This window comes from Dendrobates tinctorius, unplaced genomic scaffold (assembly GCF_039654945.1).
Source record: "Dendrobates tinctorius isolate UK_male_01 unplaced genomic scaffold, ASM3965494v1 ptg000007l, whole genome shotgun sequence".
In the NCBI taxonomy this organism is placed as follows: domain Eukaryota; kingdom Metazoa; phylum Chordata; class Amphibia; order Anura; family Dendrobatidae; genus Dendrobates; species Dendrobates tinctorius.
In genome coordinates this window covers 53,152,599-53,180,420 of record NW_027361675.1, presented here as the reverse complement: position 1 = coordinate 53,180,420, position 27,822 = coordinate 53,152,599, and the positions used below count along the sequence as shown (strand labels likewise).

At 41.5% G+C, this 27,822-nt stretch overlaps 1 protein-coding gene across 3 annotated transcripts in view; it reads left to right on the top strand.

The window, feature by feature from the left end:
- Window positions 1-27,426, top strand: part of GTF2I (general transcription factor IIi) — a 127,028-nt gene extending 99,602 nt beyond the window's left edge. The window contains exons 23-31 of one of the 3 annotated variants that reach the window (XM_073574735.1): window positions 94-159; window positions 2,466-2,649; window positions 2,750-2,802; window positions 3,180-3,254; window positions 8,977-9,060; window positions 13,720-13,903; window positions 14,446-14,474; window positions 16,250-16,291; window positions 24,504-27,426. In XM_073574735.1, coding sequence (XP_073430836.1) covers window positions 94-159; window positions 2,466-2,649; window positions 2,750-2,802; window positions 3,180-3,254; window positions 8,977-9,060; window positions 13,720-13,903; window positions 14,446-14,474; window positions 16,250-16,287 — 713 coding nt within the window. In that variant the 3' untranslated portion in view covers window positions 16,288-16,291; window positions 24,504-27,426. Of the gene's footprint in view, window positions 1-93; window positions 160-2,465; window positions 2,650-2,749; window positions 2,803-3,176; window positions 3,255-8,976; window positions 9,061-13,719; window positions 13,904-14,445; window positions 14,475-16,249; window positions 16,292-24,503 lie in introns of all 3 variants that reach the window. The other 2 variants (XM_073574731.1, XM_073574740.1) reach the window with 2 other exon arrangements.
- Window positions 27,427-27,822: the final 396 nt, after the last annotated feature.

Below are 27,822 nucleotides of genomic sequence, written 5' to 3'. Positions count from 1 at the left end.
AATAACTCTGTAAGCCACTGAATCGATGACACAGCTTTGTAGTCTTTATAAATTGTTTTCTAAAGCGAATTGTGCCATTTCCACCCACAACAGAGGCCTGGAATGCCAAAATTACTGATCTAAAACAGAAAGTTGAAGCCCTGTTAGATGAGAAATGTGGTAAGTAGCTTTATAGTCTCAATAAGTTTTGAGTCACTTATGGTCTTCCAGCTTTTTAAGTTTTTGACTTTTAATGTACCGTATTTTTCGGACTTTAAGACGCACTTTTTTCCTCCAAAATTTTGGAGGAAAGTCAGGGGCGCGTGTTATACTTCGGATGTACCTTATATTTATGTCCCATGTGGCCCTGAATGGGAGAGGAGCGGCATTAGAGCGGGTCACAGGAGGCAGGAGTCGGCTGCTGCGGCTAACACTGCACCCATTGTTAAAGAAAATGAATATTCTCTGCACTCCATTCCCATGGGCGTGGGGAGCAGTGAATATTCATTCTGTTTAATAGCGGGCACATTGCTAGCTGCAGCTGCCGGCTTCCTGCAGTGGATGTACGATCAAGTGTACCCACTATTAAATAGAATGAATATTCACTGCTCTCCACGCCCATGGGCGTGGAGAGCAGTGAATATTCATTCTTTTTAATAGCGGGCACTAGTGATGAGCGAGTAGACTCATTGCTCGGGTCTCCCCGAGCATGCTCGGGTGATCTCCGAGTATTTTGGAGTGCTCAGAGATTGTTTTCATTGCCTTAGCTACATGATTTGCGACTGCTAGACAGCTTGAATGCATGTGTGGAATGGCTGTTTGTTAGGGAATTCCCACATGTATTCAGCCTGTCTACAAGTCGAAAATCATGCAGCTGAGACGATGAAAACTAAATCTCTGAGCACGCCAAAATACTCAGAGATCACCCGAGCATGCTTGGGGAGGCCTGAGCAACGATGCTACTCGCCCATCACTAGCGGGTACACATGATCGCCCGGTGGCTGTGACTAACACTGTGCCTGCTATTAAAGAAATTGAATATTCACTGCTCTCCACACCCATGATCCCTGGCGTGGAGCGCAGTGAGTATTCCGGCAGCTGACCTCAGCATGTGAGGGCGCATGGCAATGATTCAGATAAGTAGAATTGTTTATTTTTTATGTGTGCAGCGTCATGGTGGCCATGTATACCAGGATGGGGGGCTATGTATAAGGATGATGGATAGGGGCCATGAAAACCAGGATGGGAATGGTGGCCATATATAGTAGGATGGGGGCCTTGTATATCAGGGTGGGGATGGTGGCCATATATACCAGGATGGGGATGGTGGTCATATATACAAGGATTGGGATAGTGGATATTTATACTAGGATGAGGATGGGAACCATATAAACCAGGATGGGGGGGCAATGTAAACCAGGATGGGGATAGGGGGCCATGTATACCAGGATGGGGATGGGGGGGGACATATACACCTGGATGATGAGCCATGTAAACCTGGATGGCGACATATATACCAGGATGGGGGATATTACCCCTATAGCAGTGTCAGTAGCAGCCCCTCATAACAGTGTCATAACCACATTTTTTGCTTTATTTTAATTTCTATTTTGCCGCTCTAAAACCTAGGTGCGTCTTATAGTCCGAAAAATACGGTATTTTGCTTGTTTTAGTTATGATATTTCTATTGATACATCCAATTAATATCTCCCATTTTTTAATCTAAAGCCTAAAACTTATTATGATGTGGCTAGTATGTTTGGACTATTTTTTTTCCTTGAGTTCTGAATGCACTGGCCTTTTGAGTGTAACACAGCCGTTATTACTTTTTATCATTTTGCACAGCAGCATATTAATTGTTCTGGCTTTTCAAACTTACTTAGACAATGGGGCCGTTTCATTAAGACTTGAATAGTGTATGCTGGCGTTTTGCCAGTCTTGTTGGAGTACAATGCACCAAATTCATTAAGAGGCACATGCCACATTTTGGCGCATATTCTGTGTGGCATGCGGAGAACAGTGTACCATTTCTGGCGTACAAATCTCCTGCACTTTTAATAAACTGAATAGGCAAGTGTCCCGTCCCACCTTGGCTCTTCCCCAACTTCGCTCTTTTTAGAGGCGCAGACTCAAACTGGCATGGAAATGCCAAGAGTTGCAATGTTTTTCAACTTTTGAAAGCTTGTATGCAAGTTTTTTGATGAATCGGCCCTATGGTATCAAAAAATTAATTATTTTTGTCTTTAATTTAGTGGGCAGGAAAATTTATTTGAATTCTTGGCTGCTTGGGGCATCAGAATATGAATTTAGTGCAGAGTTTGACTTCTGCCCTGTCTGTATTGCTTTTTCAACTGTGTATCTGTGTTCTGTGGGGAGAATTTGTAAAAATAGTAAACTGTATGTGAAAGCACATATTTCACATGAACTATTCCTATTTTCAAAGAGTTTACCAAAGAGTCACTAGCTAACTATTTCTTTTCACTTAGGGGAGGCTCTAGGTATCAACGAACCATTCAAAGTGCCATTTGCATTGTTTGAATCCTACCCAGAAGACTTCTACGTGGAAGGTCTTCCCGAGGGAGTTCCATTCCGCAGACCTTCCACTTTTGGCATTCCTAGATTGGAGAAAATTCTTAGAAACCGAACAAAGATTAAATTTATTATTAAAAAGTGAGGCAGTCCATATTTCATTCACTATTTAGGAAAATCATTACTTGACTTTATAATTGAATATTTTACTCTATTTTTGTATTTTCTTTTTTTTCATCAGACCTGAATTATTTGAGGCTGCTGCTAAAGACACATCACTACAGTACCCACAAAGTAAGTATTCATGTGTGACCCATAGATTATAATGCCATTCTGTCTCACTAGACTTTCTTCTCTGCATTTTTTGCTGATCATATTAATTCCAAGATCCCACAATGGACACCAATTAATTTGTAATTAAGAGTTATATTACCTTCAAATTAAACTTTTATGTTTAGCCTTTCAAGATCTAAATTGCCAATGAAAAGAAACATTCATTAATTTTATGTAAACTACTTGCAGCTAAGTGATTGTTATAGTGTATCAGGACATGCAATTCTCTTTAAGCTAAACGTTGTTGGATCTCATCAGTTCCAAACAATATTATTTTCTTTTTATAAGTAATTTAACTTAAGTTGCCTAAGAAAAACTCTTGTTTTCACTTAAAGTAGGAATCCAGACACAAAATAAACCAATCACTGCTTCCGGAGTTAATGATCTGAATATCATCCAAGTAACAGTACCAGGTATGTATACATTCTTAGCAGTTAGTACACAGAATTCTTAAAATGATAAATAGTTTGAGGCACTACTCAAGATTACGTCTGGAAAATGGAGGCAGAAACTCTGAACAGCACTATGGCCCCAATTCATTAACACTAGTGTGCACACCAGTCTTAGGGCTCATGCACACATTCAGTATTTGGTGTGTTTTTTACCCCAGTATTTGTAAGCCAAAACCAGGAGTGGAACGGTCAGAGGAAAAGTATAATAGAAACATTTGCACCACTTTTGCATTTATCACCCACTCATGGTTTTGGCTTACAAATACTGAGGTAAAAAACTCACCAAATACTGAATGTGTGCATGAGCCCTTAGGCTGGAGACACACTAGCAATTTTAAAATCGGTACGATTTTGATGCAGGAGAGTAGGATGAATGTAATGCAAGTGTCATGCAGGTTTCATGCGTCTTTTCTGCGAGTACAATCCGATTTTTCACCAATTTACATCAGAATGCAGTGCGATTGCTATCTGATTGCAATGCGATTTTAACATGAGCATTTACATACAGCAGTTCTCTGTCATTTACACATCGTTTTCAAACGAAATATTCTTCAAAACACACACACGCACATATACTTCTATATGATAGATAGATTAAAAGCCGACAAATGATCTGCCGCGTACAGTATAATCACAGCGTGACAGACAGGTTAGAATAGAATAGATAGCACATATATATAGACATAGAATACATAAATATATAGATGTCAGTGACACACACATGTATATGTATTTATATTGCATAGAGAGATAGATACATGAAAAGCCGGTAATTCATCTGTCGGGTTCTGTAAAATCACAGCAGGAGCTGACAGGATAGAAGAGATGGATTACATACAGTAAAGACAATAGGTGGATATATTTAGCTGTCAGTGACAAATACAATTAGTACAGTGTGTGTGCATCTTACTGTACATGTATTTAATTAATAAAAGATTATCGTAAAAAAAAATGGCGTGGGCTCCCACAAAATTTTTGTAGTCAGCAGTGGGAAAGCCGGCGACTGGGGGCAGATGTTTATAGCCCTAGGCTATTAATATCAGCTCACACCTGTATACTTAGTCTCTACTGGCTACTAAAATGGGGGACCCCCCAAAAAATGATGTGGGGGTCCCCTATAATTGATAGCCAACAAAGGCTATGCAGAGAGCTGCGAACTGATATTAATAGCCTAGGAAGGGGCCATGGATATTGCCCCCTCCCCCCCCCCAGATAAAAACATCAGCTCTCAGCAGCCCTAGAAAAGGCGCATCTGTAAGATGGGCCAATTCTGGCACTTAGCCTCGCTCTTCCTACTTGCCCTGTAGCGGTGGCAAGTGGGGTAATAGTTTGGGGGGTTGAAGCTCCGAGGTTTGTAATGTAGAGGAATCAATAAGAGGCCCCCATTACTAACTCCATAGTCATGTTGTAAACAAAAACACAGACACCCAGAATAAAGTCCTTTATTTGAAATAATGACACAGAAGACTCCTTTAATATTCTTAATTTAACCATATTTACGACCTCACCTAATTCCTGCAAAGCCCTTGATCTCCTGTAATAAAAGTAAAACAGTAAATCAACAAAATACCATACCTGTCCGTCATTGTGTCCCACGCAGTAATCTATATCTGGGGGATATACAGTTTTCAACCTGGACGGTGACAAGATGCGACTACTCTGGCTGAAAACCACTGATGAATGAGGAGATGTTGCGTGCGCTGCTTCAGTTACAAGCCGTGATGTCACTGAAGCTGCACTCCCTCACAGCCTGAACTGCGGTGACCTTTGGACTGTGGGAAAATTCCAATGGTGAGGTGACAGCAGTTCAAGCTCAAAGTCTTCACAGCAGATCACCGTGACATCTTGGCACCGTCCAGGTTGAAAGCTGTATATCCCCCAGATATGGATTACTGCGTGGGACACGTCGGACAGGTATGGTATATTGTTGGTTTATTATTTTACTTTTATTACAGGAGATCGGGGGAATAGGTGAGGTCGAAAGTATGGTTTAATTAGGAATATTAAAGGAATCTGTGTCTTTATTTCAAATAAAGGATTTTTTACTTGGTGTCTGTGTTTACTTTACAATTTGACTATGAGATTAGTAATAGGGGCGTCTTTTTGACACCTCTACATTACTAACCTCGGGACTTGATGTCACCTGACGGTGACATCAACCCCCCCAACTATTACCCCGCTTGCCACTGCTACAGGGCAAGTGGGAAGAGCAAGGCTAAGTGCCAGAATTGGCGCATCTTAGAGATGCACCTTTTCTGGGGCAGCTGAGAGCTGATGTTTTTAGCCAGGCAGGGGCCAGTATCCTTGGCCCCTTCCTAGGCAATTAACATCAGCTCGCAGCTGTCTGCATAGCATTTGCTGGCTATTATAGGGGGACCGACCGCACGTCATTTTTTGGGGTGTACCCCATTTTAATAGCCAGTAAAGGCTAAGTATAAAGCTGTGAGCTGATATTAATAGCCTGGGAAACGCCATGGGTATTACCCCCTTCCAAGGCTATAAACATTGGCCCTCAGCCATCGGCTTACCCTCTGCTGATTACGAAAATTGTGCAGGAGCCCACGCCATTTTTTTCAGAAAAATAATCTTTTATTAATTAAATACAGGTCCACTCTTTCAGCGTTATTCACCCATTGACTTGAATGGGTGGTGAAAAAATGCAGGTATCATTTTTTGCAGCGTTTTTTTTGTGCCAAAACCACATTCTTTGGAATAGCATGCACAAGAGACAAATTTAGCATGCCTAAACCGCCGCAAAAAAACGCATCAAAAACGCCATGGAAAAATGCAAGAAATACCAAGGAAAACATGTTTTTTTTTCTGCAGCTTCTTTCCTGCCAAGAGATCAAGTTTTGCTGCTGAAAAAGTGCCTAGTGTGAACTTACCCTTTATGAATCTGATAACTGGCGTGACATGCATCTAATTCATTCAAGAGGCACATGCCGCTTAGTGAATTAGTCACATCTTACAACTCGCGCTCTCCATCACCAGAAATATTACTCGAGTAGGGTTATAGTGGTCATTTATGGCAAAATTTAAGCCACTAAAGTGGCGTAAATTTTCATGAGTTAGATGGGTGAGCTTGGCTATGCCCCCTCCTGCCTATGCTCCAAGAACTTTGGCGCAGAGCTAGTCAATTTGCCGTAAAAACTACAAAAGTTGCAGTTTTTTAGTTGCGCAAAAATTTTGTGACATTTGAAGTTGTTATACACCAGACAACTGTCTAAAAAAACTTGTTAAAGGGTCGATTGTAACTTGTAGTATCGCTACTACCAACAGGTGGCACTATAGCGTTCAAGTCCTCTTTCTCTCTGAAGAGGCAATTTGCATATTAAATTTCCCAGAGGAGCATTGCATGGCGAATAAGCCTGCTTACCTTGACAAGCTCCAGCTGGTATGTCACTCTCCACAAGGAGAAACCTTACCCCTTAGACCCCAGTCCAGAGCCTGTCACCTAGCCAAATCAGTTCTCATACTTTGCACTGATAAGGGCCAATAGCCCGAAACACCGTGTCTGCAAACTGAGATTCTGATTTGGCTTTTATCCTAAGTCATATTGCAAGACTCGTTAAAGGGTTGATTGTGACTTGTAGGATCGCTACTACCAACGGGTGGCGCTATAGAGTTCAAGTCCTCTTTCTCTCTGAAGAGGAAATTTGCGTATTAAAACACTTATATGAATCCCGGGTACATGACTCTTAGGCTGGAGTCACACTGCCATAATTCTCATGGGAGAATCGCATCGTAAAACTTGCACTGGCCGGCACCTCTCCTGACCTGAGCTTGACAGCAGCATAGTGAGCCATTTGCTGTCATGCTCAGGTCAGGAGAGGTGCCGGCCAGTCTGTGAAGTGCGAAGCGATTATCAGAAATATGGCAGTGTGACTCCAGCCTTATTGAGAGATACTAATGTGTGTATACAATCTCAGTAACTCGAAACACACTGATGTGAATAAAAATAAAAAAAGTAAATTCACTGTGTTAGAGAGCTGGATTATCTTCATATTGATGCATCCTGTTGTGTATTTGTAGCTGATCCTGGAATTGGCAAGTATGGCTGTCTTTTTTTTCCAGTGATTTTTTTTTTCTTAACATAACCATTTGTGTGGCACTGTTATACTTTTTGTTTTAAAAAATATATATACATACTGCGTGTGTGTGTGTGTGTATATATATATATATATATATATATATATATATATATATATATATATATACACAGCAATAAAGCAGGAAAGTAGTGCAGATAGGACTATGCGTTTCAGCGGTAAAACCCGCCTTCTTCACAGTCCTATCTGCACTACTTTCCTGCGTTATTGCTGTTTTCAACTGCTTGGACCATTGTATTTTAATGGATTTATGAATAAAAAGAAAGAGAAAATAATTTTTTAACAGCATCCTGGATTGCTCACGTTATTGCTGGACTTTGCTCTGCCGTTGTTCACATTTGTATGGATGGACTCCTACATCCAGATCCAGGCACAACAGAGTTAACCAGGTCAGCTGAGGTCCCAGGTGGTTCACAGGAGTGAGCTGGTCTACATTGTTGGATATATATATATTATGTGGTGTAATGACCACAGTGTCCGCTAGGGGGCGCTGTGTGGATGTCCCAAGAGAGAGGATGAGTGGCAGAATATGGAAGGACCGTTATGTATCTCAAGGTGGGTTGCCTTGAGATGGAGACTTATGTATGTGTGTGGATCAGCAATGACATTGCTGAGGTGTTGCTTCAATGTGTCAGGGAGAAGTCTCCAGGTAAGGCCTGTTTCACACTTCCGTTTTTTCAAATCCGTCAAAATCCGTTGTTTTCCGTAAAAAAACGGATCCGCCATTTTTTGCAGGATCCGTTTTTTTTGTCCCATAGACTTCCATTACGGTTACCGCGGATCCGTCAAAAAAACGGATCCGTTTTTAAAAAAACGGATCCGTTTGCATCAGTTTCCGTCAAAAAAACGGAAACGGATCCGTTTGGCGGACACAAAAACGGAAGTGTGAAACAGGCCTAACTAGGGAGATGGGCGGGCCTGGTTACCTACAAACCCACCCAGGGGGTGTGTTTAAAGAACACTGTTGTAAAGAGTGTGTAAATGCTTGAAGGACCTGTGATGAGGTCAGTCATGTGACCCGGTGGGCGTTGCTATGAACCATATAATGTGGCCAGGGTAGGTCACATGTGGTGAATGCTGGGACTTGGTTGGTCCAGTGTGGAAGGTCCCGTCTGAGTGAGATGGGGCTGCCTTCTGACAGCAAGTGATCGCTGTGTCAATGGCTGCACGTGCCTGATAGTTCCCTGGAGGGAATGGACGTCTGCAGTATGGAGAAGCAGCCATGAGAGACCCTGACGTGGGTGAGATAACTGAGGCTAGAAAGCCTGTGTATGTTTAACCTGTGTGACCACAGGGATTACAGAGCTGAACTGTGTCATGGACGCTATGCGGTTATATGAACTTTAAGTTGCTTCTATGGGTTTATGCTGCTGAATAAACCGCATGGACTGTTATGAGTTCATGAAAACCCGGTGTCGGATGTTTTTTGTTCGCAGCCTAGCGAGGATCCCCTAACTGAATGACAGCGCTACCTCACAATATATACGAGCGTATATATAGTATACTGTATATAATATATATATTTCTTTCAATTTGATATTTCAAGTAATTGTCTTTTTCATTTTATTTTGTAGATATGGACGCAGAGAGAATAATTAAAATAGACAAGACTCGTCAATTGAGGGAACAGGTTAATGAACTATTTAGTCGGAAATTTGGTAAGCAGTAAGCAATAATTTATGCTTTATATATGTAACAGTACACACAATAATATTCAATAAACCTCTAATATGCTGTGAGGAGCCCTGCACATAAGGCCTCTTTCACACATCAGTTTTTTTGCCATCAGTCACAATCCGTCGTTTTTTGAAAAAAAAAACGGATCCAGCGACTGATGCCACTGGATCCGTTTTTTCTCAGACTTGTATTAGCGACGGATTGTGACACATGGCTGCACGCTTCATCCGTCGGAAATTCTTTGTCCGTCAGCCGGAGACGACAGACAAAGTAACGTTTTTTGTCTATGTCGAAAAGTCGGACAGCGATGGATCCAGTGCCGTCCATCTTTGGCTACAATGGAAGCCTATGGGCGCAGGATCTGTCGCTGTCCATCAAAAAACGGAATCCGTTTTTAAGGGTATGTGCACACATTGCGGATTCTGGCACATAAAAATCTCTCTTTCTCTCTCTCCAGCTGCTGCGACGGATCTGTCAAAAAAACTGATCCGTCGCATCGGTTTTTTACAATCTGAGCAGGATCCGTTTTTTTCAAACTTTGACAGATTGCGAGTGATTGTAAAAAACTGATGTGTGAAAGAGGCCTTAGCAGATCTAATAGAGTAAAGCAGTTCTATGGACTGTAATCAATGCTATTCAACATTTAAATGAAATCTGCCCCGGATTTTACAATAGAAGTTGCAAATATTATTAAATTGCTTAGACCTGATAAAGTTAATATATTTAATTTCATAATCCATATCAGGATGGCTCTGTAATACTTTTTGAGAGTTTATACTCAGTCTCCACTCATCATGACTGACTAACAGCTCCTCCATGCCCGTAGGGATGATGAGATCTTACATCGCTCAGTCAGTGATTCAGAGAACTGATATATCTTCAGTAGAAAAAACAGATTTTATCAAAAGTGCAGAATGCAGACCAATAACTGACATCACTGGAATAAGGGTCTCTGCCCCTATATCACGTGGCTCCCAGATCTGGTAGCAAAAATATGGTGATAGATTCTCTTTGACCCTTCAATGTAAATTGACATGTTATGTCTTTGTTAGGTTCCCATGTGTAGAGAGAGCTTAGGAGATAGGTAGATGTCCGTTGTATTACATTGCTGGCACCTGTGTCTAACAGCCACAGCTCAAACTGAGCTCCAAATGCTGCTGCTAACTATTTAAATTCTACTGGCAATCTCTTAGGGTGAGTGCACACGCTGTGGATTTTTTCTACGGATTTTTCCCCGCGGATTTGGCAAAATCCGCAGGTCAAAATATCTGCTGATTAGCCTGCGGTTTAGTCCTGCGGTTTCACACCTCTACAATGGAGAAGGTGTGAAACCGCTGCGGATTCCACACAAAGAATTGACATGCTGCAGATTTGAAACCGCAGCAAATCCGCGTGGAAAAATCTGCAGCATGTGCACAGCGTTTTTTGTTTTTCATTGATTTTAATGGTACTGTACACCGCAACAGAAACTGCTGCGGATCCGCAGGGCCAAATCCGCTGCGGATCCGCAGCAGAATCCGCAGCGTGTGCACATAACCCTTACAGTGGCATTTAAGTAAACTGGTTGCCAGTTGTCACACTGGTGTGGTGGCTCTTGAAGCAATGACTCCAGCAGCAGTCCACTTCTTGTGAATCTCCCCCAAGTTTTTGAATGGCCTTTTCTTAACAATCCTTTCAAGGCTGCGGATATCCCGGTTGCTTGTGCACCTTTTTCTACCACACTTTTTCCTTCTACTCAACTTTCCATTAGTATTCTTGGATACAGCACTCTGTGAACAGCCAGCTTCTTTATCAATGACCTTTTGTGGCTTACCCTCCTTGTGGAGTGTGTCAGTGACTGCCTTCTGGACATCTGTCAAGTCAGCAGTCTTCCCCATGATTGTGGAGCCTACTGAAATAGACTAAGGGAACTTTTTAAACGCTTATGAAGCCTTTGCAGGTGTTTTTTGTTACTTATTCTAATTTACTGAGATAATGACTTATGGGCTTTCATTGGCTGTAAGCCATAATCATCAACATTAACAGAAATAAACACTTGGAATAGATCACTCTGTCTGTAATGACTAAATACAATATACAAGTTTCACTTTTTGTATTGAAGAACTGAAATAAATTAACTTTTTGATGATATTCAAATTTTTGTGAGAAGCACCTGTATATATACACCCACCTACAAAGAATGGAGAGGTCTGTAATTTTTATCGTAGGTACACTTCAACTGTGAGAGACAGAATCTTAAAAAAAAAAAAAAAAGCAGAAAATCACATTGTATGATTTTTAACTAATTAAATTGCATTTTATTGCATGAAATAAGTATTTGATCACCTACCAACCAGCAAGAATTCTAACAGACCTGTTAGTTTTTCTTTAAGAAGCCGTCCTACTCTGCACTCATTATCTGTATTAATTGCACCTGTTTGAACTTGTTGCCTGTATAAAAGACACCTGTGAACACGGTCAATCACACTCCAAACTCTCCACCATGGCCAAGACCAAAGAGCTGTCTAAGGACACCAGGGACAAAATTGTTGACCTGAACAAGGCTGAGATGGAGTACTGGACAATAGGCAAGCAGCTTGGTGGGAAGGCAACAACATCTGCTTTGCACGTTTTGTATCTGTCTGGAGTTTGTGCCAGACTGTGTTACAATCTGGAGACATGATTTAATAAAAACTACTTGATTAAAAAAAAGAAAATGGAGATAACACAAGGTGACTGTCAATCTTCCTCCATGCAAGATCTCGCCTTCTTGGGTAAAAATGATTCTGAGAACGGTCAGGAATCAGCCCAGAACTACACGGGAGGACCTGGTCAATGACCTGAAGAGAGCTAGGACCATAGTCTCAAACATTACTTACCGTTAGTAACACACTTCGCCGTCCTGGATTAAAATCCTGCAGGGCATGCAAGGTCCCCCTGCTCATGCCAGCACATCTCCAGGCCCGTTTGAAGTTCGTCAACGTCTATCTGGAGGATACAAAGGAGGCATGGGAGAAGGTCATGTGGTCAGATCAGACAAAAATAGAACTTTTGGTATCAAGTCCACTCGCTGTGTTCAGAGCAAGAAGTACGATGAGTGCAACCCCAAGAACACTGTCCCAACCATGAACATACTGAGCTTAGCATGAGAACGTGGCTGCGTGTGACTGGCGGTGATGTCATTAAGGTTACCGCCGGTCTCTACAGCCGTGTTCTCCCGCTCAGCTCAGTGTTTTCTGGCTGGCATGTAGAGCGGTCGCATCACTGATGTGACTGCTCCCCAAACCATCCAGATCGTCATGGAACATGGCCATTAATGGATTATCGGCAGAAAGGTGAGTATAACTTTGCTTTTTTACTTTCATTTTTGGTGTATAAATGGGTAAAAGAGGGTCGGGGAGTGTTTATTTCAAAGTACTTTTCTATGTGTGTGTCTTTATTACATTTGACTATGGGGTTAGTAATGGGGGTGTCTTATAGACACCTTTCCATTGCTAACCCGTCGACTTGATGTCAGTGGCCATAAAACAGGTGACATCGACCACACAACTATTACCCCACTTGCCACCGCACCAGGGCAAGTGGAACGAGCAAGGTTAAGCGCCAGAATTGGATGCACCATCTCTGGGGCTGCTGAGGGCTGACATTCTTAGCCTGGGAGGGAGCCAACATCAATGGCCCCTTCCAAGTCTATTAATATCAGCCCGCAGCTGTCTTTAGCATTTGCTGGTTAGTAATTATAGGCGGGACCCATGTCAGTTTTTGAGAGGCTCTTCCCTATAATAAACTGTATAGGCTAAGAAAACAGCTGTAAGCTGATATTAATAGCCTGGGAACCTTTTTGGCTATCGGCCCCTTCCCAGAATATTAACATCAGCCCCCAGCCATTGGCTTTCCCAGGTGACGCCTAGACATTTTTCTTTAAATTCTTTAATATACGCTACATGGTGGTCGCTGACTTTGACTATCATCAGATTCGTTTGGTCTCGCTAATCACAGGGAGAACAGGCGACCATGATTACAGTTGTATTTAGCGCTAGACGCAGACGGTGTGTGCTGACGAAAAGTGTCATCAGAATCGCCTGGTCTTGCTGATCACAGGGAGACCAGGTGACAATGATAAGAGCTGCATTCAGCACCCGGTGCCAGGAAACAGCGCAAATTGTACTGCTTTTTTCCCTAGGCGCCTGTTTGCATTTTAACCGTGCTGCATTTTAAAAAATGGACATGTTTGTGGATTTTTAACATGGAAACACAGTCTGTGTGAAAAACCTGACATATGTGTACCACCATTGAATACAATTGTGTGCATGTTTGTTCATATGTGCTGTCCTTAAAAAAACGGACCGCATACAGACGTAAAAAACAGACATGTGAAGGGGTCCTAAAAGCAATTGAAACATTTTATGTTTCCAGGTAATTTTTAACACAGACTGAATGTCGTAAAAACAAAATTAAACGCCCCCATACACATTAAGCAGCTCTCTGCCGAAGCATACATCAGCTGCTCATTCAGCCAGAAGCCATTTTGGCCATCTCTCATACTGGAGAACATTTTTGATGGTTGGTTAAATGAGACGAATCTTAGAGAATGCTCGTGTCATGTAAACTGACTAGAAAATAAAATAATCAACTACAGTATTTTGATTTTTGTTTTATAGGAGAAGCCATTGGCATGAACTTCCCAGTGAAAGTCCCTTATCGGAAAATTACCGCCAACCCTGGGTGTGTTGTAGTGGATGGGATGCCACAAGGGGTTTTATTTAAAGCACCCAGTTATCTAGAAATAAGTTCAATGCGCAGAATCCTGGATTCAGCCCAGTTTATAAAATTTACAGTCATAAGGTGAGTGAGGAATTGGCTGACATCAGGTCGTTACAAGGCAAAATCTTTAATACTCTAGAGATTTGACGCCTTTTGGCGATAGGTGATATTATGTTGATTTCTAATGCCAACATAACTCCTAAACATCCATAAAGATGTGGCAGCATCATATGGCCACAGAATATTAGAATTACTTTACATTTTATTACTGTCATGTTTACTATATATTAAATGTAAGGTTCTTACTCCTACTTTTTATCTAGTGTGAGTTTGCGTGCCAGGATAAAATGGTCGTATTCAGATGGGTTGCTGATAGAGTTGAGCGGGTTTCATGAAACAAAATTTTTTTCAGTTGAAACTGGTCCGACTAGGGCAAAAAAAGTCGGAGTTTCGTCCAAAACCCGACCCCAATGCAAGTCAATGGGGATAAAAGTCGGCATTGAGTGGATGTTTCATGAAACCCGATCCGACCAAAGTCGCTCAACTCTAGTTGCTGCAGTAATATTACATGTCTCTCTCTTTCGATTCTGCATTTGAATACTTTTTTTTTTCTAATTTTATAGGCCTTTTCCAGGGCTGGTACTTAGCAATCGTGAGTATATTTTTCATAAAAGTTTTTTTTTCTTTTCATAGTCTTCTAATAGGTAAATAAGCATTAATATTGACCAGTGCCCAATTTCTGTGTATCTGTAACCCACTACCTGGTCAGGCTATATTTTCAATGTAATAGGTCTTTTCTATGTATGTGTATATATTTCTCGGGTCTTCTACCAGAGGCCTGGGAGTTTGAGGGTTCTGCGCAGGATCTTAGTTGTTCCCAGTATTGCACATTTCTGGATAGAGAGTTCAGCTCCTGTGATCTGTTGTAGCCATTTTCCCAACTTAGGGGTCACTGCCCAAGTGCTTCTATCACCACTGGAATCACTGCTACCTTCACCTTCCACATCTTCTCCAGTTCTTCTTTGAGGCCCTGGTATTTCTCCAGCTTCTCATATTCCTTCTTTCTGATGCTGTCACTTGGCACTGCCACATCTATTATCATTGCTGTCTTCTGATCCTTGTCTACTTCAGCTGTGCTCAAAAGTTTACATACCCCGGCAGAATGTTTGCTTTCTTATCCTTTTTTTCAGAAAATATGAATGATAATACTTTTTCTCCACTCATGGTTGTGGTTGGGTCAAGCCATTTATTGTCAAACTACTGTATTTTCTCTTTTTAAATCATAATGACAACCCAAAACATCCAAATGACCATGATCAAAAGTTTACATACCCTGGTGATTTTAGCCTGATAGCAAGCACAGAAGTTGACACAAATGGGTTTGAATGGCTACTAAAATTAACATCTTCACCTTAGAAACACATTTTCTGCAGCTATCACAGCTCTTCTGTATTACATCAATATTGCAATACTGTTTGCCTGTCAGATGAAAGCTGAAGCCCTGAGAGGAGCCTACAGAGGTGTCAGTTATACTCACACACAGCTGTGCAGTGAGATCAAGAGAATAGAGAGTGGCCATTACATATCATACTGGTAGCTTCACCTTTCATTTATAATAAGCTCTGGAGTCAGATTCTCATTCAGATCAGTGTCTGATCCATATTAACAGCTAATTTGCATATTAAAAAGTGCATTTCTTGGGAACAAAACATCGGATTGCAGATATTGTTTTCGGCTTCCTATGAGCTACATGTCCATATGGACAGCTTAGGAGTGTTGAGCCTACTGACTGACTCCCTTTAAAGAGGTTGGCCACTATTTTTTTATTGATAGACTATCTGGCACCCCCGCCAATCATCTGTTTCCGGTGTCGGCAGCAGATGGAACTTACTGGATGCTGCTGGAACACAGCAGCTCTGTCATAACTATAGTGACCGTGGCCGGGTACTGCTATTCCTGACCACATCCACTATACAAATGTTGGTGCTGTAATGTGGCAGCAGACCAAATGTTCCGTCCGGCGCCAGTAACAGCTGATCAGTGGGGAGCCGGCTGTCGCTCCTCCAGCATTCAGATATTGATGGCCTATCCTCAGGATAGGCCATCGATAAAAGAGTAGTGGTCAACCCCTTTAAATTACCTTCTATTCTAAATGAACTTCCTTGAATACCACACTATTGTTAGGTACAGGTCTGTTTGGTAAAAAGAAGCAGGGATATAATAAGTATATACAGTATGTTCCTTTTTAAATTTCTTTACTGCCCATCTACTCTAAAATGTCTACATATCATCTGTTCTGTACTAGTCAGCAGGCTGACATCATTCACATGTTGCTAGGCGAAATAACCTGCACAACTTCGGCCACCATTCCTTTTCATGTTCAAGTTTTAGGTCTTATAATTATATTGGTGTTTGTTTGTATTTCAGAAGTAACAGGCGAAAGTGAGTCTGGACCGCATACATAATCTGGTAAAAGATCTGACTTTCTATTTTTACAAGTGCTCTCTCTGAATTGCGCTGCTATAAGGTCATTTTAAATCATAAAATACAAAAGAATTGTGGTTTGGATGCTGAGAAGTACTGAGCCCTAGTCAGTAAGTAGGCCATACCACACAATTAAAGGGGTATAACTGTAAGAAATAATTATCACCTAGCCATGGACCTTCACAGATCACCAGAACTGGGGACTTCTGATTTGAATAGAGCAGCCGGGCCCATGCATGATTGCTTCTTTTATTCTCTATGGCACAGCCAGAAATAGCCGAGTATCAAACTTTTGATACAAGTCACAGATCAGCATTAATCATGCAAGTCTATGGGTCCATGAAAACTCACTGAAAGCACTTGTTGCCATCAGTGTGCTGTTCGTAATTAACACAGTAGTGACTAGGAGAAACTTTGCAATTTGCAACACGGCCCCCAAAAAACACAGACATGTGAACAGTGCCATCAACTCTAATGGGTGCGTGATGTAGCCATAAAACTCACAGGTAGAATACGTACATGAAACACCAACATCTGAATGAGACCTGAAGCTGAATTTAGCACATTAGATAGAGCAAAGGAGATCACGGCTGCTGTGTACATAACTATTTTCTGTTAATACATCACATTTATCATTGGTGTTCCAGAACTGACCCTTCTAGATATGCAGCTTGTTGTTTTCTTCATTTACTGGTAATTTTGACAGGATTCATACGGCAGTAGGTATTTCACTTTTATTGACTATACTAAAAGATGTTATTAACTGTATTTCCACAAGAGACCACATCTCAAAGTGAGGTGCTGTTTTGTCAGAAAACTTTACAGATTTCCTAGTGCCATTAAAATTATGTAAACTTATATCATGGCGATCATGCGGGCACAGGAGTAGTGTCTGCATGATCACCAATGGGAGCTCAGCTTAAGTGAAAGCCGAGTCTTGACTGTCACTGCCAGGAGCGCTGCCTGCACCGCCCCAGGCCAAACCTCATAAATGCCATGATCAATAGTGATTGCAGCATTTAGATGAGAGGGATGGGTCTCCTTCTCCCTTCAGATTGGGGTCTCCGTGACGTTGTTGCGAGGGCTCGATCGTTGCTATGACAACCCGATGTCGTCATTCATGACAACCTCCAGTCATCCAGCTACAGCAAGCTTGTTAGACCATGCTCAGAACATAGTTTCAGGCTATGTACCCACGATCCGGAAGTAGAAGCACTCTGGACGCAGCATTCTATTGAGAGCATTCAATAGATTACATTTCTGTTACGGAGACTAGCGTCTCCTCAAGAGAAATTGACATGCTGCGGTACTGAAAGATGCGCCACACGTCAGTCTCCTTGGGTGATGCATAAATACGCAGCATCAAAACCACAGCAGTTCCTGATCTTTGGCACGTACCCTAAGAAGCTTCGGTCAGTGCAGCACTGACAGGTATAAAGCTGATGCACTGCAATGGTTTATACCAGTGATCAGAGTAATAAAAGTTAAAGTCCCATAGAGGGACTACAGTGGGTACAGAAAGTATTCAGACCCCTTTATATTTTTCACGCTTTGTTTCATTGCAGTCATTTGGTAAATTCAAAAAAGTTCTTTTTTTTTTCTCATTAATGTACACTCTGCACCCCATCTTGACTGAAAAAAAAACTGAAATATAGAAATTTTTGCAAATTTATTAAAAAAAGAAAAACTGAAATATCACATGGTCATAAGTATTCAGACCCTTTGCTCAGGCACTCATATTTAAGTCATATGCTGTCCATTTTCTTTTGATCCTTCTTGACATGGTTCTATTCCTTCATTGGAGACCAGCTGTGTTTAATTACCGTATATACTCGAATATAAGCCGAGATTTTCAGCCCGTTTTTTTGGGCTGAAAGTCCCCCTCTCGGCTTATATTCGAGTCATATACACCGGGGGGGTCAGAGGGGGAGGGGGGGCTGGGGTGTCAGGTCATACTTACCCGTCCTGACGCTGTCTCTTGAGCCCCCAGCTTCTCCCCGTGCTCTCTCTTCCTGCCTTCAGCGGTCACGTGGTGCCGCTCATTAAAACTCATGAATATGCGCATATCATGAGTTTTAATGAGCGGCACCACGTGACCGCTGAAGGCAGGAAGCGAGAGCGCGGAGTAGCTGGGGGCTCAAGACACAGCGTCAGGACGGGTAAGTATAGCGATACTCACCTGTCCTGCGTCCATGGCTGCTTGCTGCTGTCTGTCATCGGTCAGTGACTTCAGACAGCAGAGGGCGCGGTGACGCGATTAGTGCGCGCCGCGCCCCCTGCAGTCTGAACGTCACTGACTGATGACGTGGCAGATAGCGGTGAGCAGCCATGGACGCAGGACAGGTGAGAATCAGACACCCAGCGACGGAGAGGTGTTTGTCATTTTTTTATTTTTACATGCTGCAGCAGTGGCAGCACATGGGGAAATAATCTTAAGGAGCTTCTAATGGGGGCAGTATATGGGGGAACAATCTATGGAGCTTCTAATGGGGGCAGTATATGGGGGAAAACTATGGAGCTTCTAATGGGGGCAGTATATGGGGGAACAATATGGAGCTTCTAATGGGGGCAGTATATGGGGGAACAATATGGAGCTTCTAATGGGGGCAGCACATGGGGGAATAATCTATGGAGCTTCTAATGGGGGCAGTATATGGGGGAACAATATGGAGCTTCTAATGGGGGCAGTATATGGGGGAACAATATGGAGCTTCTAATGGGGGCAGCATATGGGGGAACAATATGGAGCTTCTAATGGGGGCAGTATATGGGGGAACAATATGGAGCTTCTAATGGGGGCAGCATATGGGGGAACAATATGGAGCTTCTTATGGGGGCAGTATATGGGGGAACAATATGGAGCTTCTAATGGGGGCAGTATATGGGGGAACAATATGGAGCTTCTAATGGGGGCAGCATATGGGGGAACAATATGGAGCTTCTTATGGGGGCAGTATATGGGGGAACAATATGGAGCTTCTAATGGGGGCAGCACATGGGGGAATAATCTATGGAGCTTCTAATGGGGGCAGTATATGGGGGAACAATATGGAGCTTCTAATGGGGGCAGTATATGGGGGAACAATATGGAGCTTCTAATGGGGGCAGCATATGGGGGAACAATATGGAGCTTCTAATGGGGGCAGTATATGGGGGAACAATATGGAGCTTCTAATGGGGGCAGCATATGGGGGAACAATATGGAGTTTCTTATGGGGGCAGTATATGGGGGAACAATATGGAGCTTCTAATGGGGGCAGTATATGGGGGAACAATATGGAGCTTCTAATGGGGGCAGCATATGGGGGAACAATATGGAGCTTCTTATGGGGGCAGTATATGGGGGAACAATATGGAGCTTCTAATGGGGGCAGCATATGGGGGAACAATCTATGGAGCTTCTTATGGGGGCAGCATATGGGGGAATAATCTATGGAGCATTTCCCACCCTAGGCTTATACTCGAGTCAATAAGTTTTCCCAGTTTTTTGTGGCAAAATTAGGGGGGTCGGCTTATACTCGGGTCGGCTTATACTCGAGTATATACGGTAAACTGATAGGACTTGGTTTGTAAAGGCACACACTTGTCTATATAAGACCTCACAGCTCACAGTGCATGTCAGACCAAATGAGAATCATGAGGTCAAAAGAACTAGCCTAGGAGCTCAGACAGAATTGTGGCAAGACACTGATCTGGCCAAGGCTACAAAAGAATTTCTGCAGTACTCAAGGTTCCTAAGAGCACAGTGGCCTCCATAATCCTTGAATGGAAGCAGTTTGGGACCAGCAGAAGTCTTCCTAGACCTGGCCGTCCAGCCAAACTGAGCAATTGTGGGAAAAGAGCCTTGGTGAGAGAGGTAAAGAAGAACCCCAAGATCACTGTGGCTGAGCTCTACAGATGCAGTAAGGAGATGGGAGAAAGTTCCACAAAGTAAACTATCAATGCAGCCCTCCACCAGTCTGGCCTTTATGGCAGAGTGGCCCGACAGAATCCTCTCCTCAGTGCAAGACATTTGAAAGGATGTCTAGAGTTTGCTCTAAAAAAAAAACACATGAAGGACTCCCAGACTATGACAAATAAGATTCTCTGGTCTGATGAGACGAAGGTAGAACTTTTTGTTTTGGTGATAATTCTATGCGGTATGTGTGGAGAAAACCAGGCACTGCTCATCACTTGCCCAATACAATCCCAACAGTGAAACATGGTGGTGGCAGCATCATGCTATGGGGGTGTTTTTTAGCTGCAGTGACAGGATGACTGGTTGCAATTGAAGGAAACATGAATGCGGCCAAGTACAGAGATATCCTGGATGAAAAACTCTTCCATAGTGCTCGTGACCTCAAAGTTGACCGAAGGTTCCCCTTCAAACAAGACAATGACCCTCAGCACACAATAACAAAGGAGTGGCTTCAGAACAATTCTGTGACCATTCTTGACTGGCCCAGCCAGAGCCCTGATCTAAACCCAATTGAGCATCTCTGGAGAGACCTGAAAATGGCTGACCACCAAAGTTCACCATTTAACCTGACAGAACTGGAGAGGATCTGCAAGGAAGAATGGCAGAGGATCCCCCAAATCCATGTGTGAAAAACTTGTATCATTCCCAAGAAGACTCATGGCAGTACTAGCTCAAAAGGGTGCTTCTACTCAATACTGAGCAAAGGGTCTAAATACTTATGAACATGTGATATTTCATTTTTTCTTTTTTAATAAATTTGCAAAAATGTCTACATTTCTGTTTTATTTTCAGTCAAAATGGGGTGCAGAGTGTACATTAATGAGAAAAAAATGAACTTTTTTGAATTTACCAAATGGCTGCAATGAAAAAGAGAAAATTTAAAAGGGTGTGAATACTTTCCATACACACTGTAAGTTAAAAAAAATATACGGTATATTTTTTTAAATTCTAAAAAAAATATTAAACTAATACATAAGTATATTTATGTAAAACAATTTAAAAAAATACCCATATTTGGTATTGCCTCATCCTGAACAACCTGACCTATAAAACTCACACTATTTCACCTCTTCAGTGAACGCCGTAAAAAAATTAATGAAAACTGTGGGGAAAAACTATACTTTTCCATCATACCACAAAAAAGTTTAATAAAATGCAATCAAAAAGTAAAATGTCAATAAAAATGGTATCACTGAAAACATCATCATGTCCCTCAAAAATAAGCTGCCATACAGCTCAGTCAATATAGAAATAAAAAAGTTATAGTTCTTAGAATATAGCAATGCAAAACTAATTATTTTTTCTACTGAAATAGTTTTTATTATGTAAAACCTGCAAAACATAAAAAAATTGAATAAATGTGGTATTGCTGTAATTGTACTGACCCGAAGAATAAAACTGCCTTATCAATTTTACCATATGGTGAGTAATATAAAGAAAACCATTCCTGAATTGCTGTTTTTTTGTTTATTTTGCCTCCCAAAATCGTAATGTGCACGAAAAGGGTACCAGTACAAATGTCATCCCGTACCTCAAATACAAGCTCTGAAATGACTCTGTCAGCAGCAATATAGAAAAAATTATTGCCCTCTGAAAATATGGCAATGCAAAAACTTTATTTTGCAAATAAAAGAATTTTTTAGTGTGTGACAGCACTCAAACATAAAACAAAAATATATAAATCTGGCGTTGCTGTAATCGCGCTGACCCGAAGAATAAAGTCGTCTAGTCACTTATACTGCATGAGGAATGGCTTAAAAAAATAAATAGAACCAATTCTTGATGTATTCATTCTGCCACCCCCCCCCCCCCAAAAAAAAAAAAGATCACAGTAAGGCTCAGCTCACATTTATCCTGCTCTGTATACTGAGCTCTTACACTGCTGTTTCCGTGTAAATCTCTGAAATACGTGGTTCAGACGCAAGCCCCAGCAGAAGATTCCCTTTAATGAGGCAGATGGAGACACTGTGGACGTTGTCTGGCTTATGATCCATCAGTGTTTGTCTTTTTAAGCATGCATTAAAGCACAGTTGATCAGTTTTGTGCACTTCTGAAAAGAAGGACACCACTGAACAGAAGCCAGACCGAGTCCAGAGTAACTCTGCTGCCTCATTATAGTGATTCTATCCTTCAGGTGTTTCATCTGAATCACGTCATTTGAAGATTTAGGGCTCATACTCACTTGCGAGAGACTCGCACAATTCTCGTGCGAGTCTCTCTCATGAAAACCTGGCACTGCCGCCTACACACGGACTGGAGCGTGCAACTACATGTATTTCTATGCAGCCGCACGCTCCGGTCCAAGTGCCGGTGGCAGTGCCAGGTTTTCATGCGAGAGGCTCGCACGAGAATTGTGCGAGTCTCTCGCAAGTGAGTATGAGCCCTTGGATGGAAATCCTGATGTAAGTGCTCAGTTTAGAGCACAGGATAAATGTGGTCCAAAATGTTATGTAAATTGTTCACTATAAAAGTTTCAACTCAATCCACATAAAAAGTAAGTTCCCACTCAAGTCTGTCATCTGTTCATAGAAATATAGTGGGCTTCTGTGTTACTGGTAGCACAAATGCTCTGGAAAAGCGCTGTGCCTTCTCGTCCCACAAAATAAATCCAGTGAATTCTGCGTTTCCAAATCCAAATGCCCCTCTCACTTCTGAGCCCCACAGTGTACCTAAACAACATTTAGCGTTCACATGTTTGGTATTTCTGTAGCGATGAGAGGCTGCTTAGTTTATGGGATCATGTCTGCAGAAACACAAGCTGGGCATAATGTATGGGCACTACAATGTACTGGACATTGGCACACTAAGGAGAAATTGTACAACAAACTGAGAGGTCCATTTTTCCTATTAACGCTTGAAAAAATTAAAAACTTGGGACTAAAACAACATTTTAGTGGTAAAAAGGTAATTATTCAATCTTCACCTCACAATGGTATAATATTCTGTGGTGTCGATATGATCACTGCCCCATTATTTTCCATTTGCTCAGCCTAAGTTTATACAGTTCTGTGAATCGCCTGAAGGATAAAAATGCTCACTACACCCCTAGATGCTTTTCTCGAGAGGTGTAGTTTCATTAATGGGGTCAATTGTAGGGGTGTATGCTGTTTTGGCATGTCATGGGCTCCAGTGGCGCTCTTTCCCTTCTGAGCTCTATCGTGTCCCCAAACAGTAGTTTTCCACCACATATTGAGTATTTTCATACTCAGGAGAAATTTCACAACAAATTATACTGTTCATTTTCTCCTGTTACCCTTGTGAAAATACTAAATTTGGGGCTAAATTAACATTTTTGTATGAAAGCAAAATATTTATTTTTCCTTCCACATTACTTTAATTCCTGTGAAGCATCTGAAGGGTTGATAAATTTCTTGAATGTGGTTTTGAGCACTTTGAGGGGTCCAGTTTTTAGAATGGTGTCACTTTTAGGTATTTTCTGTCATATAGACCCCTCAAAGTCACTTCAAATGTGATGTGGTCCCTAATAAAATTGGTTTTGGAAATTTTGTTGGAAAATTGAGAAATTTCTGATCAACTTTTAACACTTTTTTAACTTCCTAACAAAAAAAAATTATGTTTCAAAAATTGTACTGACTAAGGCCATGTTCACGTTGAGTATTTGGTGAGTTTTTGCATCAGTATCTGTAAACCAAAACCAGGAGTGGGTGATAAATCCAGAAGTGGTGACATGTTTCTATAATACTTTACTTCTGATTGTTCTACTTCTGGTTTTGGCTTACACATACTGAGGTAAAAAAACTCCCCAAATACTGAACATGGCCTTAAAGTAGACATTTGGTAAATGTTCTTAACTATTTTGTGTAGTACAACTATCTGGTTTAAGTGCATAAAAATTAAAAGTTTGAAAATTGCTAAATTTTCACCAAAATTCAAATATTTTCACAAATGAGCACAAAAAATATCGGCCTGAATTTCCCACTGACATGAAGTACAATGTGTCGCTATAAAACAGTCTCAGGATCAGTGGAATATATTTGAAGTGTTCCAGATTTATTACCACATAAAGTGACACTGGTCAGAATTGTAAAATTTGGCCTTGTCATGAAGGTAAAAACAGGCTCGGGGGTGAAGGTGGTTAATAGACCTAGACAACTATAATATAAAAGTGGAATCAGATCCAACATGGTGAAAGTGTCAAAAGTAAAAGATTGTAGATTCATTATCTCTTGCTATTCATGTGGTGTATGTGACACTAATACTTTCTGCTTTATATTCTAGGGAGGTCTCCGGACTGAACCCTCAATGTCCTCACTGAATGAATGTGAATTATAGACGATATAACGTTTACAGAAATAATAACATGGTGCATTTATTCTTCACTGTATGTCTCCATGTATTTCATATTGTCTTCTATTCACTACACATTTTTGTCTTGTCCGCTCCCATTATTTGGAGAGTTAGGACCCACACATAGCGACATTTATGTGGATATGCATAAGTGTGTAACATGGGAGTAATCCTTTGCAGTTGGTATTAGAGGGGTATTCCAGGTAGATTAAAAAGAAGTATTTTAATGGACATACATTCATAAACTATAAAGATGACAACCATAGTGTTCTTTCTAATCCTGACAGTATTTTCTATTCTGTGTGATGATGGATCTGCCACATGGTGCAGAACTGGGGTCCTGGGTTCAAATCCCACCAAGGACAACATTTGCAAGGAGTTTGTATGTTCTCCCCGTGTTTGCGTGGGTTTCCTCCGGGTTCTCCGGTTTCCTCCCACATTCCAAAGACATACCGGTAGGGAAATTAGATTGTGAGCCCCAATGGGGACAGTGATGATGGTCTGCGGAATATGGTAGCACTCTATAAGCAAAGCATAATAAGTAATGATTCTCTCCCTCACTTCGAGAACGTTATGTCACAGATCAGAGGGGTGGCCTGTTCCTGGCTTCTAGTAACAGCTAGTATGCTGATAGTATCTCCTTCTATACAGTCCGAGATTACGGGCGTGGTGACCCCGTCAAGAAGCTGTCTTTCTGTTCTCCGCCTCCCCTCTCCATTCAGAATCCATGCCTGCTATTTTCACAGCTTCTTTATTGCAGTCATAGCTTCCCTTCAGACTCATGGACATGTCTTAAAGGATCTGTGCAGATACAAGCTTCCATCAACCGCTGTACAAGCCATGACAGCGTATAATGTGCCCTGGCATGTGGCAGGCATGGAGTAGAGGAGAGCGCTGATTGTCACATGGAAGAATAAGCCTTGTCAGTTCAGTGCATTATGTACTGACATGTATGAGTTACCTCTCTGCCTCTGTTCTACCTTGCAATCATTGTATTTTCATCCTGATGAAGGAGTTTGTTCTACTCTGAAATGCGTAGATAAATAAAACTGCTCTCTGGTCAACACCATCATCACCATTGGATATTTTCTTGACTAGCAGTGCAGCAGAATTATCCATATATCCGTTTCTACTATTGCATTTACTTCTGGATGATTTCAGCAGCAGTAGCAGGTATCTATATCTGCACAGGAGTTGTGCCTGACAACCAAGCCAGGTGAACAATACTGCAGTATCTATAACATTTGTTGCCCTATTGTGCGCTCTTTGTCACTTTCAAGCTACGCTGCTCCCTGCCTGATACGTCAGTGCACATTATGTTCTGTAATGTACCGTAGTTGATTGTAGCCTGTATTTGCAGTTTCTATATGATAGGTACAGGAGCGTGGAGGGAAGCTATGACTGTAATAAAGAAGCTGTGAATTTAGCAGGCATGAATCTGGCGTAGAGCGGGGAAGGGGAGGATTTGGGCAGGCAGAACACAGACAAATGACGGCAGCTTGGCTGGGGCTGATCCCAAACTACATGGAAGGAGGTATTATCATGGGGCTGGATGTTACTAGATGCCAGGAGCAGACCATGACCCCTGATTTGTGACGTAAGGTCCCAGAAGTGAGGGAGGGCACCAAGGAGCAGATCCTGATTCACATTCAGTAGTAAATACTGTCAGGATGAGAAACAACACTGTTAACCCCTTCATGACCGGAGCGTTTTCCGGTTTTGCATTTTCGTTTTTCGCTCCCCTTCTTTCCAGAGCCATAACTTTTTTATTTTTACATCAATATGGCCATGTGAGGGCTTACTTTTTGCGGGACGAGTTGTACTTTTGAACGACACCAAGTCATGTACTAGAAAATGTGAAAAAAACTTACAAGTGCGGTGAAATTGCAAAAAAAGTGCAATCCCACACTTTGTTTTTTGTTTAGCTTTTCTGCTAAATCTAACCTGCCATTATGATTCTCTAGGTCATTAGAAGTTCATAGACACCAAACATGTCTAGGTTATTTTTTATCTACCGTAAGTGGTGGAAAAAAATAGCAAAGTTTGCCAAATAAAAAAAAAGATTGCACATTTTCCGAGACCCGTAGCGTCTCAATTTTCAGGTTAATCCTTTTTTTATTGATAGATCGGGCGATTCTGAATGCGGCGATACCAAATATGTGTATGTTTGATTTTTTTTTTTTTTATTGATTAAATTTTGAATGGGGAGAAAGGGGGGTGATTTAAACGTTTTTAGATTTTTTTAATTTTTTTATATTTTTCAAACTATTTTTCTTTAACTTTTGGCATGCTTCAATAGTCTCCATGGGAGGCTAGAAGCTGCCATAGCTCGATCGGCTCTGCTACATAGAGACGATGACAATGACACCCGATCTCGTGACGGGGGTCAGCGGTGCACGTGTTTCCAAATCGATGACCAGAAGCGCGCATTAAATGCCGATGTCAGAGTTTGACAGTGCCATTTAACTAGTTAATAGGCGCGGGTGGATCGCAATTCCACGCGCGCCTGTTGCGGGCACATGTCAGCTGTTCAAAGCAGCTGACATGTCCCGGCTTTGATGTGGGCTCACTGCCGGAGCCCACATCAAAGCGGGGGTATTGCCATTGGACGTACTATCCCGTCCAATGGCAGTAAGTGGTTTTGTCAACTTTATAGTTCATGAAAGTATGTTCATTAGTATACTTTTTTCTGTTCCTGGAGTACCCCTTTAACCTTTACTATGAAAGCGGCAGCATTCTGAGTGGGATAACATTTCTAATATCAGCTGTCTACAGTTTGCCTGTTATGACTGCCTTTCAATGTACCATGCCCATGTGAAGTATTACACTACAACCAATAAATTATTTTCTAAGAGTTGAGCTTTTCTTATTTCATTACATGGTATTGGCTTTCCTTGATATAGTTCCAAATCGTGTATGCAGTGGACCAGCATTAAGATCCAAAAGGGAATATGTGTACTGAAAAATAAGACCCTTTTAGTCTCGTTTTATGTAATTTTTTTTTTTTTTTTACATATATGCATATTAGCTCATATCAGCCAAATCATAAGTAGCAATCTGTATAGCTTTGGAGTTCTTGCCGAGCAAAGTAAATCTGAATTAAAAAGTTGGTGAATTGTTATATGTATATTGATACCCAATGTTTATTGTTTAAAATCTTTTGAAACCTAAATAAAAATAACTGGTTTAAAAAAAAAAAAAGTTGGAGATAAAGTAATGAACGGATACAATTTGGCACCAATGAGATAAG